The sequence below is a fragment of the Frankliniella occidentalis genome, unplaced genomic scaffold (genome assembly GCF_000697945.3).
Source record: "Frankliniella occidentalis isolate FOCC.00 unplaced genomic scaffold, Focc_3.1 Scaffold337, whole genome shotgun sequence".
Classification (NCBI taxonomy): Eukaryota; Metazoa; Arthropoda; class Insecta; order Thysanoptera; family Thripidae; genus Frankliniella; species Frankliniella occidentalis.
The window spans coordinates 94,455-106,721 of NW_026267460.1; the positions used below are offsets into that span (position 1 = coordinate 94,455).

Below are 12,267 nucleotides of genomic sequence, written 5' to 3' on the forward strand. Positions count from 1 at the left end.
TTCTTTATTTCTTAGAACTCAAATTAGATTAACGATTAAAATAACAAAAAAATTGGCCCGACAAAATGCAATTGAAATGTTTACTCTTTCATTCTGAAATGTAAAAATTTCGAAATCGGACAGAACACGAACACTAGCTGGTGTTGGTAATACTGTGTGTTTGCTGTGGTGGTAGTGGTAGGGCTGTGTATGTGTATGTAAACACGAATTTGAGGTTACAACATTTTCTGTCAAACACAAAATTATATTTAGTTTATTATTATCAAGTATGGCATCGTTTAAAAACTCTAAGAAGAAGGTGTCCCAGGAGGAGCTTCGCCGTTTGATGAACAAACACAAAGACAAATTCGTAGAATCTGTCAAGAAGATTGATTCCCCATTGGCCAAATATCCTTTATCTGCTCAATTTCATTTTGCATTTTTTTCCCACCTTCTGTGCCTTTTTGTTGTTCGGAGTCTAACAACTCATGTTCTTTTATGTTTTCCATGGGAATCTTATATTTCCTTAACTCTCTCCCTACGTACACCAATGATGGCACACTTATGTGCGTCCTGTGTAATACTGTAGTCCGGAGTGAAGCTGTATGGAATGTACACATCAATGCTAAGGCTCACAGAGACAATATACACATAGCAAAACAGAAAAAAGTTTCTTCTGAATTCAAGTCACCAGCCATGGTTGCAGCACCTACATTAAAACGCCAAAGTGAAACCATAATGAATGATCCTGTACCAGCAAAGAAAATTAAAGGTACCCTTGGAAATTAGAGTATATTTGAATTCTCAATCAGAAATTTCTGAATTGGTTGGATTGTGTGGAAGAGGGGAAGATGTGTGCCTATTTGGGATATCCCTAATAAGAATTCGGGCAGATAATGCGTTAACATTTTCAATACATTCAGCTCAGCATGATTTTTTAGGAATACCAAAATATTTTTTTACTATGCCAATATAATCAAGTTTATTTTGTCTGCAGGAATTCTGAAGAATGCACCAGTAAAGGCCCCCACACCTGCATCTGTACCTACTGATTTTTTTGATGGAGTTGCAACAGCGGGTAACAATAAAACACCAGTAGTATTGTCTCATATAATGGAAACCACTGATGCATGCGAAGCAATGGATGATAATGATGGAAATGGTGATAATTCCTCTAACTCTGGGTTAAGGGAAGAAGCACTTCCTGAAGGTTTTTTTGATGATCCCATTATGGATGCCAAAGTGAGTAGTAGTACTCCAAATCTTGTTTTAAACAGTCTGTCCAAGAAAACCGAAATACGTCTTGGGCTTCATTTTACCCCCCCCCCCCCCCCCCCCCCCCCCACACACACACACACACTTTTTTTCTGGTTTAATGATTTCTAGTTTATGTTCAGATTAAACATAATGTGTAATTTTTCTTCCTAGGCAAGACATGTTGAATATAAGGATCCAATTGAAGAGGAATGGGAAAAATTTCAGAAGGAAATTAAGGAAGAAGTTACTGTCTCTTCCCAAATAATTGAAGAAGATCATGAGGAAGCAACTGCTGAAAGACAGATAGAGGAAATAGATGAGCAACTGCGAAATTGGAATAGGTATTATAATAGAAATATAGTACAAGTTTAATCTCAATGTATGATTTTCCTTTTTATATTTATAGTCCTTAGTAATTTAATAATCTATGCCTTTTTCTTCATTGAAGGGTACTGGAATTAGAACGTAAAAAGGAGGCTGTCAAAGCAGCTGAACGAATCAAAATGGAAATAGACGAGAATATGAGTAGTGGAGAAGATGAATTTGATGAATTTCTTGATTGGAGGTCGAAGAAATCATACCGATAATTTTTCTTGTTTTGATGTCTTCATTTCTACCACTGATAATCTTTCTGATATGGAGTATTCTTTAGGGGATGTAAAGGCATTAAAACTAAAATCTCTGGCTTTTTAAACTACATTTTATTGCTTCACCTTTGACATAAAACAGCATTTTTCAAATTATACATACGTAATATTCCAAGCAGCATGTACTTTAAATAGAAGGAATGTTCTAATGAAATCACCTCTCTAGAAGTGTTGCAATAATAAAGTACTTACATGGCAAATAAATTTGAAGTAGTTTATACACAAACATGAATAAGCAACTTACTCTAACTCAATCAAGAACCGATCAATCAAGGTATACCAACATTAAGACATGCTGAAGATTTATTCAAAACAAATAAATGAACACACAACATGGCATTTGACAAACTGATAGATAAAATGTAGATAGAAACAAATGTGATATTTTCCATTTACTTGCAACACATTGTCTTGATTCTTTCGAAAGATGAGGGTGAAAACCTTCAGCTTACAGATAAATTACCAACAAAGATAAAGCTGTACAAAGTCAACATTTTCAATAGTACATTGAGTAAAAATAACAAAGAAAAATTGGGAGAAGTTCTTATTTACAGATGAATAAAAGTTTCAACGCTAAAAATGCTGTTCTGAATTGAAATACTGACTTCCTACGCGCCAAACAAAAAATAACAGCCATGGCCATACATTGACAATGTGTGAGTGCTTAAAAGACATGTATTTAGTCAAGGAATTTACGGTTGGGGTTGCGCCCGAAAAGAGCAACACGAACTTCAGGCACAAGTTGTTGTGCTACCAAGTCAAGACGAGCCTCCAGAGTATTACTGATCTTAATACGACCTCGGTTGGCAAGCAATTCAATTCCACCAACAGAATCAACGGGCAAAAATGACTCAGAATCCAATTTTATGTGAATTTCCTTGTTTGTGTTAGATTTGTATTCAGACACACAGTCATCAACAATGCTTTTAACCAGGTTTTGGTCAACTTCACGAGCTCGCACAGTTACAGTAGGCTCCAAAAGCTGAAATTTAGAAAATACAAGGGCCATTTGAGAAAAACCACATTCATTGTGTAAAGCAGTAAAACTTTCACAAATTTGAAAAAATATCATGATCAAGAGAGCAAACATACCTGGTAGAGCCCCTGAATAATCAGCTGTTTAAGAATGTTGGTATACTGTTGCTGGTTGCGCGTAACCTCTCCCAAACGTCTCCTTGCTTCATCCAACACACCACGGATATGGTCTTCACGTACCTTTAGAGCTTTCAAGCGGGCTTGGTTCAGCATGTTTGATGATTGACTAGAAAAATATGTGACAAAAATGTAAATTGGAGATACAAGACAAAACATTGATAATAATTCATTGGCTGTGGTCAGAAGTCTAAATAAAATGTTACATGAGGCAAAGATTAATTTTTACAACTGTAGGCAGTCTTTAGAGAAGATATCAAATTCATGTGTTGAGAGGTCTCTATGTACACAATGACCATCCACCGAAACCACAACTTTGGTCATGTTACAGTTGACACTTACATCTTCTTTTGAAGTTCAACCTGCTTCTCTTTTTTCTCAAAGTACTCCATGATTTTCAGACGTTGCTGTTGGACTAAACGACCCTTTTCAATGTTGAACTCCTCCTCTGCCTTTGCATCAATTTCTTCAGCTTTCTCATTTGCCTCTTGTTCTATGAATGCCATCATATGCTTGATCTGTGGGAAGAAGATAACAAAATAATAATGGTAGACCTTAAAAGAAAAAGTGCATAATTTGTACCAACATCTAGAAATATGACACCTTGAAATTGGTTAATGAGTTTTAAGTGTTAAATCAGTGCTTTTAATTAAACTTCTGTCATACTCTGCTAAAAAAGAGGAAAATATGTACAGCATCCTAAATTTTTGAAAAATTAACTTAATTTAATCAGATTATTACTTTTAGATCTGTCTGAAGGGAATGTAGAACTGGATTCAGGGGAATATATTTTGCTCCTTCCACATGGAGGAAGATGATGACTTAGAGGTACACCCATCATGTGACTCCCTCCCACTAATACACAGACCCAGACAATTCAGTAAAGTGCTTTCGTTGACAACCACTGCATGGAATATTTATTTTTTTGCGGGGGGGGGGAGGTCATATTTATGGTGTATAAAGCTGCGACCCAAGGCGTTCTGTAGTGTGGGTTCATTTACGAGTCTTTTGTACCCTACGACTAGATATGCAGTATTTCTTATTTAAAGAAACGCTGAAAAATTGAGTAAAAGTATCATCAACATTAATTTTAAGTGTAAACAAGATACAATTTAAACTTGAACTCAAAGAACAGGAAAATAATATGAAATGTTTATTTGAAATTATTCATGGACTTTGATGGGTCATATTATCTTCAAGAAATACATGAAAGGCCAGTCAAAGTAAAAAGGTGGAATCAAAACTTGTAGCGAGAATGGAAGATTTCAAAGGGAAGAAAAGGTGTTAGAGAGTGGAATAGACAAGATACGAAACAATCACGTGAAGTGCCAAACTGGACTGGCCAGGACCTCCACATCACATACTTTACCTGTTTTTGAACATCTGCGTCGGAGAGCGCCATGGTGCTGAAGTGTATTAGATTTTCTGCACACGAAAAATTAAAATTTTACAGAGAAACGAGTAGCTTCACTTTGAAATGCAAGATATCCGAAAGCAGTGACGGAGAGTCGATTTCTGTGGACTGGTGGCCCACAAAGATCATATGACTGTCTGCTACAGCTGTGGTCAAGTACTGCTTGACATATCTTACTGCAGCACAATAATTTATCTCTTCACCAAAGACTTTTCTGGAAATTTTGAAAATATCTGAAAAACAATAAAGTCTTTAGAGGTGAGGATTAAATTGAAATTTCAAATTGTCCCTTACACATATCTCCGAGTTTGACTCATGCAGTCACGAAGGTAGTTTCGGAAAGGCATCTACTCCTCCAGCCTCCAGAGCTGAGTTTGGGAATGACGTTGAGTTATTTAGTGATCGAAATATATGGTACTTGTGTTAGCTTGTAATAGGTTTGAATGTGACCATATCTTTGTCCTTAAGACATCTACTATCCCTATGTATCTTGAGTGGATCAAAGACTGTGTTGAAAAGTATTCGTGCGAAAATAATGGCTTCGTATCGCAGACGCAAAGAAGAAAACAACTTTGAGCGTACCTTGACTTGGAAGGTCGAGCCTTAACGACCATACAAACTCTTTTCCGTCAAAACGGATATTCCGCTTATTAGCCTTGTCGTCCTTTATGAATATCCCCTCGCCAGGACCAAACAGTAAGTATAATGGAGAAGTACAATCAAACCCAAATCTGATCGGTGTGCCGCATCCAGCCTAGCTTGTAGTCATGTGAAAATATACTCACGTCATAATATTTGATCAAATTCAGAAATGTGTGTGCCATCTTACTTCACCACTTTACCGATACTCTACTCCCTTAAAGTACATACCTCATAGCTCTAACCTTGCGTCCAGGTTTTGTTTACGTGAGTGGTGTCCCCTAACCCTATACGGCTGGTCAGAAGATGTCAAACATAACCAACCTGCACTGTCAGGAAGATCTCAGTATTATTCCAGCTAACCGCATTAGTTTTCTTGGTACTTAATGTAAACAATTGTACGTTCGTTGTGAAGTGTGTGAAGCTTGTGACAGCCATTCAGCTCTTTGATTTGCCAGTTTACAATACCTGTCAATACTTCACTTTTAATTGTCTTCCTCATAATTTTTCAAAGTTTACTTGTTCCAACACACTTTGTCCACTTTTGTAGATTTTTTATGTGTTTTAGTAAGACTATTGTGGAACTGGTACTTCACAAGCATACATTCTTTATTTTCATGCATTTTAGAAACTTGTCTTGAATCAATCAATTATAGTGGATTGTTTAATTATAACTTTATTAAAGAAATTTCAGATTTCTTCACCCTTATGTATTAACAGTTTTGTTCTAAGTTCTCTGGCTGTCCAAGTTAGGTTTCCAAGTCCATAATGCATTGTTGTTTTTTGTGGTGTCCAAGCAACAGTGTAACCTTTTTATCGTCACATTCTTTACACAACAATTTTTTTTTCATTATTATTTCTTATATTCTTTTGAGGTGTGAGCATTTCACTCCTGTATGCACTTACAGATTGAATATTGTTTGTATCTTGGGCTCCTTGTTATCGTCACCCAAATGATGTTGGAAGCCAGAGGTGCTGAGGGGATTCTACCTATAATTATCATCAGAGAAAATCTGGAACTTTTCTAGCATTATCTTGATATTAATTTCCTCTTTCTCCCTTGTAGAATTTGATTGTCTTCACATCTTTGAGGTCAGCAGAGACAGCCATTGGTCTAGAAGAAGTGGGCAGTAGTCTATGACTTGCATCAGGAGGTAAAAAACAAAAAAATCTATTATTTTAGTACCGGTATCTAAAAATTTCAAATAAACTTAATTTTGTCTTCTGCCAAATCGTATCCCCTCCCCCTTCTATCCCGTAGTTTTGTGAGTTTAATTTACTTTTAGAATGCTTTGAAGTCATGTATCCATTTCACAATAACTAATTGCAATATAATGCAATTATCTAATGACTGTTTAAATTTGTGTTGCTTTTGTGTGTCCTGGTTTGCAGGGTAGCAGGTCATGTCCAACAGTTTTCAGCAGCTGCAGCCTGCATCCCAGCCTCCACGCAGCGCAGCGAATCCAGGCTTGTCACGTGGAGGATTTGGCATGAACTCACTCTCCGGCCATGTCACGCCCACTTCGGGCATGTTCCCTTCTTCCTTTACTCCACAACAGTTGTCTCCTAATCGGTCCCTTAATATGGGAAGCCGAATGTTTGGTGGCCAACGAAACTTCACAGATCGGCGAATGCCTGGTCTAAGGTGAGATACTATGTTTTCTAAACATGGCATCTTAAAACATTTAAAGAAAATAAGCTTGGGATTGAGGGCCTCATTCTAGCACAGGGTTAAGTTTATGATATATCTGCCTAGGTAGCCCTTAAATGTAGTAGCTTTTATTATTTGTTTTGTGTAATCTTTTTACTTGAGCTATTATCCTTTCTAATGGTTTATTTTTTTAAATTTTTCAGTAATTCAAATTCAATGGGAAGTATGGGTAGTTTTGGTATTCCTCCAAACCGAACATACGGCTCACAAGGGACAATTAACAACTTTCACTCAGTATTTGGTGGTAGTGGTGGTGGTGGAGACACTAGCACTCCACCACTACTAGACTTATCCGAGTTCCCATCACTGAATCGGGGGCAAGGTGACACCATGCCTCAGCCCAATCCACCAATGCCTGGCAAGCAGCCTTATGGTGAGTGAAATGTACACTCAGGGAACTCCCTTGTAATAATTAAATCAACCATGGATATAAAAATTGTTTTCTCTTAACCTCAGGTGAATAAATTAGATTCTTCCTATTTCACTAAAGTCAACTGAAGTATATTTAGTAATCTATGCTGTAACTAATTTCTTGTGTAACACACAGTTACATGTTTTCTATTTCCTTTGTTTCTTTTTATTTATGTCTATAAACATTAATCTCCCTCTCCCTATTTAAAGAAATCAATCTAAAATATATATCCATTTTTGCTACATCATTACTTAATGATTGCCAAGGTCTTGTTATGTTTCTGTTGTTTTGTTTTTAATTATTAAAAGCCAATAAGGAAGCAATACCTCCTGTTGGGCTGATGTTGCATGCACATTTATTGCTTATTACATTTATTTTTATTTTTTTGACAGCATCCCTCACACACCTGCATCAACGAAATTTAGAAAAAGTCCAAGGTTAGTTCTGTAAAGGCTCTTTAAAGTGACAATCCATTTTTAAGGGTTTTCTTTTTCTCAATCCTTTATGGTTTTTTTGGTTTCTAATCCTTTCTTTAACCAAAATAATAAAAAAGTATCTACCTTTTAAATTTGTTTTAGGTCAGATTGAGAACTCATTTTGGCCCTTAATGTGTTTTCAGCTATATTATTCAATTATTGCCCTCAATGCTTGCAGAGTGGAGTGCTACACCAAATTTCTTTCTCTTAAGGGTGTTACTGTGATGGGATTGTAAAGGAGGTGCATCTGGGAAACAAGCCAATCTAAAATCAATCACCTTGTATTTAAAAGTTTTAAGTAGAACTCTTGCACTTAAATTGGCACAATTAATTCTCTATTTCCTGCGTCCTAATACATTTTTTCATACTAATGCAGTCTACTTGAAAAACCTCATTGTATTGGACAGCCTGCATGTGTTATTAAGGAATTTGTACCTGATATAGACGATTTTATATCTTGGTCCATTTTCCTGTTAAAAGGTTGCTATGAAGATTTGAATACAAGGCGCAAACCTGCAGATGACATAAGGGGACTATTTTGGACTTGTTTTCAGAACAGAATTCCACAACTATTCCACCAAAGTATAACACTCGGTATGAAAAGAAGTGGCCTATCACTACCTGGTTCTAAACTTCCTCATTCTGTACATTGTTTTGTGGGGAGCTCTAAGCTTTTCTATGTCTTCAGACTTTGAATTTTCCTCACCTCTCACTTGTGTGAATCAATAATACAGTATTTCAGCTTAAATTACTTGGTCTTAGACTCTTTTTGCTGTAGTAATCTGCTCCTCTGTGAAAAGCTGAAGTGGCTGGAAGGGAAGAAGGAATTGAATTACACCCTTCAGATCAAATTGAAGTCTGATTTTGCATTAAATATGGAACAGCAAATCTTTTTTTATTGACAACCTGTGGGCCGAATACTTAACTTCCATTATGTAATTTTAACTTATTTATTCAAATTTTTGTTTCTCAGTTGGAATGGTGAAGCAACCTACCAATGAAGCAAGTGAATTCACCATGAGTTCAGAAGATTTTCCTGCGTTACCTGGTACCCAAAACCAGGAAGGACCATCACCTGGTGGAAGTGTGTCAGGAGAGAAAGGATTACCGGGAGTCATAGGCAGTGAAATAACTGGTCTAGATTCATCAACAGGGCGAGGAACAGCAGTAGAGAAGGCAACGAAAAGAGGAATACAAACGTCACCAGATGGTAAGTTAAAACATGAAACATGATTGAGACTTACTCTGCAAATCGTCTCGGTATTATCTATATTTTCTGCTACTGTTTTAACTAAATAGACTTCCTTTGTCACTCCCCCCCCCCCCCCCCCCCCCCCCCCCTCTTTTTCTTTTTTTTTTTTTTTTTTTTTTTTTTAGGTAAAGTGACAAATGTTCCAGCCAGTATGGTCAAAGACCAATTTGGAATGGTTGGTCTCTTAACATTTATTCGAGCTGCTGAGACAGATCCCAATTTGGTATCACTAGCATTAGGGCAGGATCTGACTGCATTAGGACTTAACCTCAATTCACCTGATAATCTTTATCCAACATTTGGTGGACCATGGGCTGATACACCATGCAGACCACAGGATATTGATTTCCATGTACCCCCAGAATATCTTGTCAATGCAAGCATCAGGTAAGAGCGTAAACCTACATATGTGGACATGTATCTCTTCTTTCTTTTTCATTCTCAAGTTGTAAACTTTTTGTTATAGCTATCCTTTCATTTTTTCTCTATGTATTTCTTTCATTTACCAGAGAGAAGTTACCTCCAATAAGACTGAACCGGTACAAAGATGATCTGCTATTCTACTTGTTCTACACAAATCCAGGGGATGTCTTACAAATTGCAGCAGCTACAGAATTGTAAGTAGGGCGTAATCCTGCGTTTTATCTAAAAATTTCTGAGATTTAACAATTATTATCTATTTGTAGGTACAACCGTGAGTGGCGGTATCATATGGAGGAGAAAGTGTGGATTACTCAAGCTCCTGGTATGCAAGTTCAAGAAAAAACTTCAACTTACGAACGCGGCACATATTACTACTTTGACCCTCAGAACTGGAGAAGAGTTGCGAAAGAGTTCCATTTGGATTATAGTAAGCTGGAAGGGCGACCTCATTTGCCACCTTCACTTGTCCCTATGCCGCCTACTGGAAGCATCTAGTCGAGACATTCTAATGCCAAGAAACGCATGCACATTTTCCTGCTAAAGAAGAAGGGATATACCCAGGGATTTCCTCTTTTAGTTTCATTTAGAACTAAGTGAGAAGTCAATGTTCAATTTGCAAGAACTTTGTGCGGCAATTACATTTGAACATAATCAGTGCATTTTCCTTGTGTACATATTACTTTTGACTGTTGAAAGAAACAAATTTTTCTTCTTTTTCCAGACTTGTCACTTCGAATTTTATTTTTATACATAGCATTCAGTACTTTTAAAGAAATTATTGTATTTGATGCAAGGTGGCTTTGGAATAAAGAGGTGTCATCATTGTTATGTTTTTCTCTGTATGTAGTGGGATGTGTTTCCTAACATATTCTCGAATATTGACTGCATGTACTTTTCTAAGTTTTCTAAATGGCATGTCTTAAGGTGTACTTTGAAGATGTATTGGTGTGAACTTGGTCTTTCTGGCACAGTTTTGTTGAGTTGTTGTCTTTTATCGTTATGTTATAAATTGGCTTTAAGGAATCAACTATTGACACTGATTACATGCTTACATGATGTAAATGACTTCTTATCTTACTACTAGATCAATCAATTGTGAAAATCATTCCATGTAATCTTTGAAAGTTGCTTTTCCTCACATTCCTCAATGTTTGAGTACAATATTACAAGTCATGACTGAGGCATAGTGTTGCCTCTCAGCAAATGTTCACTAATCTTTGATAATATTTTAAAATCTTCCTTATTGTACATGCAGTCAGTAGAAGACCTGAGGCATGTCAATCACATCACGTTTGAGAATCAAGGGAACAGAATCAGCCATGCAAAAATCTACTTTTAGAGCTCAATTTCCTTACTTTTAGTCATCATTCTTTAAATTACATACGACTTGCAAAGTTGATCACTACCACTTCTTGAGCAAATGAAAAGTTTCTGTATGGCAAAGCTTTGCAAATTATCGCTTTTGATACCTTGACTTACGCTTTACTAACTGTGAACTCAGCTTCTCCCCCCTCCCCATTCATGTCCATTGATTTTTTGAAGTCAGAAAGGAAAAATTTCTGTTGGTGTTGGAATTCCGATTCATAACCAAAGCAAAAGTTCATTGATTTGGGTATCACAATGCAGAAAATGGCTTCCTCTTTGTGCCAAACTGGGAGTAATGTGCCCAATGCCGATTTTTGTCTGGCAAGGTAGGGGGAAATAAACATGCAAAGTTAATTAATTGCTCTTGCCATTTGCATCAGTCTAATCAAGGAAAGGTATTACAGAAAATTAGATAGCAGTACCCCAGGTGATTGTGTCTTTATTCATTTTTTTTTTTTTTTTTCTAGGTGCACATTTCTGTTGTATTAAGAGGCTCAAGCTTTATTTTCTTGTAGCTAAATCATCTGGTCCAAATTTTTATTTGCGTAAAAATATGAACCCTTGTTGTGGTAGGGTGAAGGGTCAATTTTTGTTACAAACATGTGATATATTTATATAACGTAACTGTTGATGCATGTTTTGTTATTTTATATTGTGGTTGTAAATGTGTGGTTTCTATAATATGGATCCCAGTTCTGTACTTATCCTCATTTTGTTACAAAGGGATTTTTGCACTTGGCCATTGGTTTTCTGTAAGACTATGACTGGTTGAATGGTAGTTATCCACTATGAGATAAATTGAAGTTGAAGCATTATATACTAGTGCTGCCTTAGTCTGACAATATGTTAATTCTCTGCTTGTTCTACATTGAAATTTTTAACTTCCTGCATGTTGATCATGCTGAAGGATATTGGTGAATATTTATTGCTCAAACCATCTTTATAAAGCCTCTATTCCTTTTCTTTCTTCTTTCTTTTTTTTTGTTACATTGTGTAATAAGGTTCCTACTCCCTGGCCCTGTTCTTGTGCACTCTGAGCATACCTTCTCTCTTTTCCCCCTACTGTTTTTGTTGTTGCTTAGAGTGGTTTGGTTGCAACCAAACACCAACATGCCTTTTATTTTTTTATTTTTTTTAAAAATACTGTACGTTTCATGGTTATTTTTGCATCAGTACCCACTTATTAGAAACGCCTGAGAGCTTATTTGTTGGAACTTGACCATTACAAGTTAGCTGACTGTTTGAAATTCATTTATATTCTCAAAATAATAATGAAAAATACCATGTGATCTATTTGAATCAAGGGCATAAGGATTTAATACTGACTTACACAGCTGTAGACAAAAAATTCTTTGTAAATTTCTTTATGACTATCCAGTTTGAGATACATATTTACCTAGCTGTCAACACTCATGCTTTTAAGCCTGGATATTCTCATTTCATACCTTAGCAACCCACCAATCCAGACCACCAAATTTGACGGGGAGACACCCGTTTTTCCTCACATATTTTTATTATGAGAAATGTCTTCTGTTGTCCT

General features: G+C 36.4%; 3 protein-coding genes across 3 annotated transcripts; 2 read left to right on the forward strand and 1 right to left on the reverse strand.

Annotated features, from left to right (window-relative positions):
* The first annotated feature begins 143 nt into the window (after positions 1–143).
* Positions 144–1,930, forward strand: LOC113218102 (zinc finger protein 830). The gene is made up of 5 exons (XM_052274124.1): positions 144–387; positions 522–751; positions 977–1,221; positions 1,408–1,577; positions 1,685–1,930. The coding sequence occupies exons 1-5, from the start codon at positions 269–271 to the stop codon at positions 1,821–1,823; spliced, it is 903 nt and encodes a 300-aa protein (XP_052130084.1). The 5' UTR covers positions 144–268; the 3' UTR covers positions 1,824–1,930.
* On the reverse strand, positions 1,917–4,555 carry LOC113218069 (V-type proton ATPase subunit E). The gene is made up of 4 exons (XM_026438253.2): positions 4,405–4,555; positions 3,378–3,553; positions 2,976–3,144; positions 1,917–2,865 (listed from the first exon to the last, which is right to left on the reverse strand). Exons 1-4 carry the CDS (start codon positions 4,435–4,437, stop codon positions 2,563–2,565), a joined length of 681 nt encoding a protein of 226 aa, XP_026294038.1. The 5' UTR covers positions 4,438–4,555; the 3' UTR covers positions 1,917–2,562.
* A 441-nt stretch (positions 4,556–4,996) lies between these two features.
* Positions 4,997–10,186, forward strand: LOC113218061 (CCR4-NOT transcription complex subunit 2). The gene is made up of 9 exons (XM_026438242.2): positions 4,997–5,145; positions 6,155–6,242; positions 6,481–6,733; positions 6,943–7,172; positions 7,604–7,648; positions 8,661–8,897; positions 9,065–9,326; positions 9,449–9,556; positions 9,626–10,186. The coding sequence occupies exons 3-9, from the start codon at positions 6,492–6,494 to the stop codon at positions 9,855–9,857; spliced, it is 1,356 nt and encodes a 451-aa protein (XP_026294027.1). The 5' UTR covers positions 4,997–5,145; positions 6,155–6,242; positions 6,481–6,491; the 3' UTR covers positions 9,858–10,186.
* Positions 10,187–12,267: the final 2,081 nt, after the last annotated feature.

What these genes read in the sequence shown, in the direction of transcription:
- LOC113218102 (XM_052274124.1), top strand. Translation starts at nt 269, where the DNA reads ATGGCATCGTTTAAAAACTCTAAGAAGAAGGTGTCCCAGGAGGAGCTT. An exon ending in ATCCCATTATGGATGCCAAA is followed by an intron (nt 1,222 to 1,407) that starts GTGAGTAGTAGT and finishes TTTTCTTCCTAG; the next exon opens with GCAAGACATGTTGAATATAA. An exon ending in CAACTGCGAAATTGGAATAG is followed by an intron (nt 1,578 to 1,684) that starts GTATTATAATAG and finishes TCTTCATTGAAG; the next exon opens with GGTACTGGAATTAGAACGTA.
- LOC113218069 (XM_026438253.2), bottom strand. Translation starts at nt 4,437, where the DNA reads ATGGCGCTCTCCGACGCAGATGTTCAAAAACAG. An exon ending in GTTGAACTTCAAAAGAAGAT is followed by an intron (nt 3,145 to 3,377) that starts GTAAGTGTCAAC and finishes ATATTTTTCTAG; the next exon opens with TCAATCATCAAACATGCTGA. An exon ending in TTATTCAGGGGCTCTACCAG is followed by an intron (nt 2,866 to 2,975) that starts GTATGTTTGCTC and finishes TCTAAATTTCAG; the next exon opens with CTTTTGGAGCCTACTGTAAC.
- LOC113218061 (XM_026438242.2), top strand. Translation starts at nt 6,492, where the DNA reads ATGTCCAACAGTTTTCAGCAGCTGCAGCCTGCATCCCAGCCTCCACGC. An exon ending in CGGCGAATGCCTGGTCTAAG is followed by an intron (nt 6,734 to 6,942) that starts GTGAGATACTAT and finishes TAAATTTTTCAG; the next exon opens with TAATTCAAATTCAATGGGAA. An exon ending in AAATTTAGAAAAAGTCCAAG is followed by an intron (nt 7,649 to 8,660) that starts GTTAGTTCTGTA and finishes TTTGTTTCTCAG; the next exon opens with TTGGAATGGTGAAGCAACCT.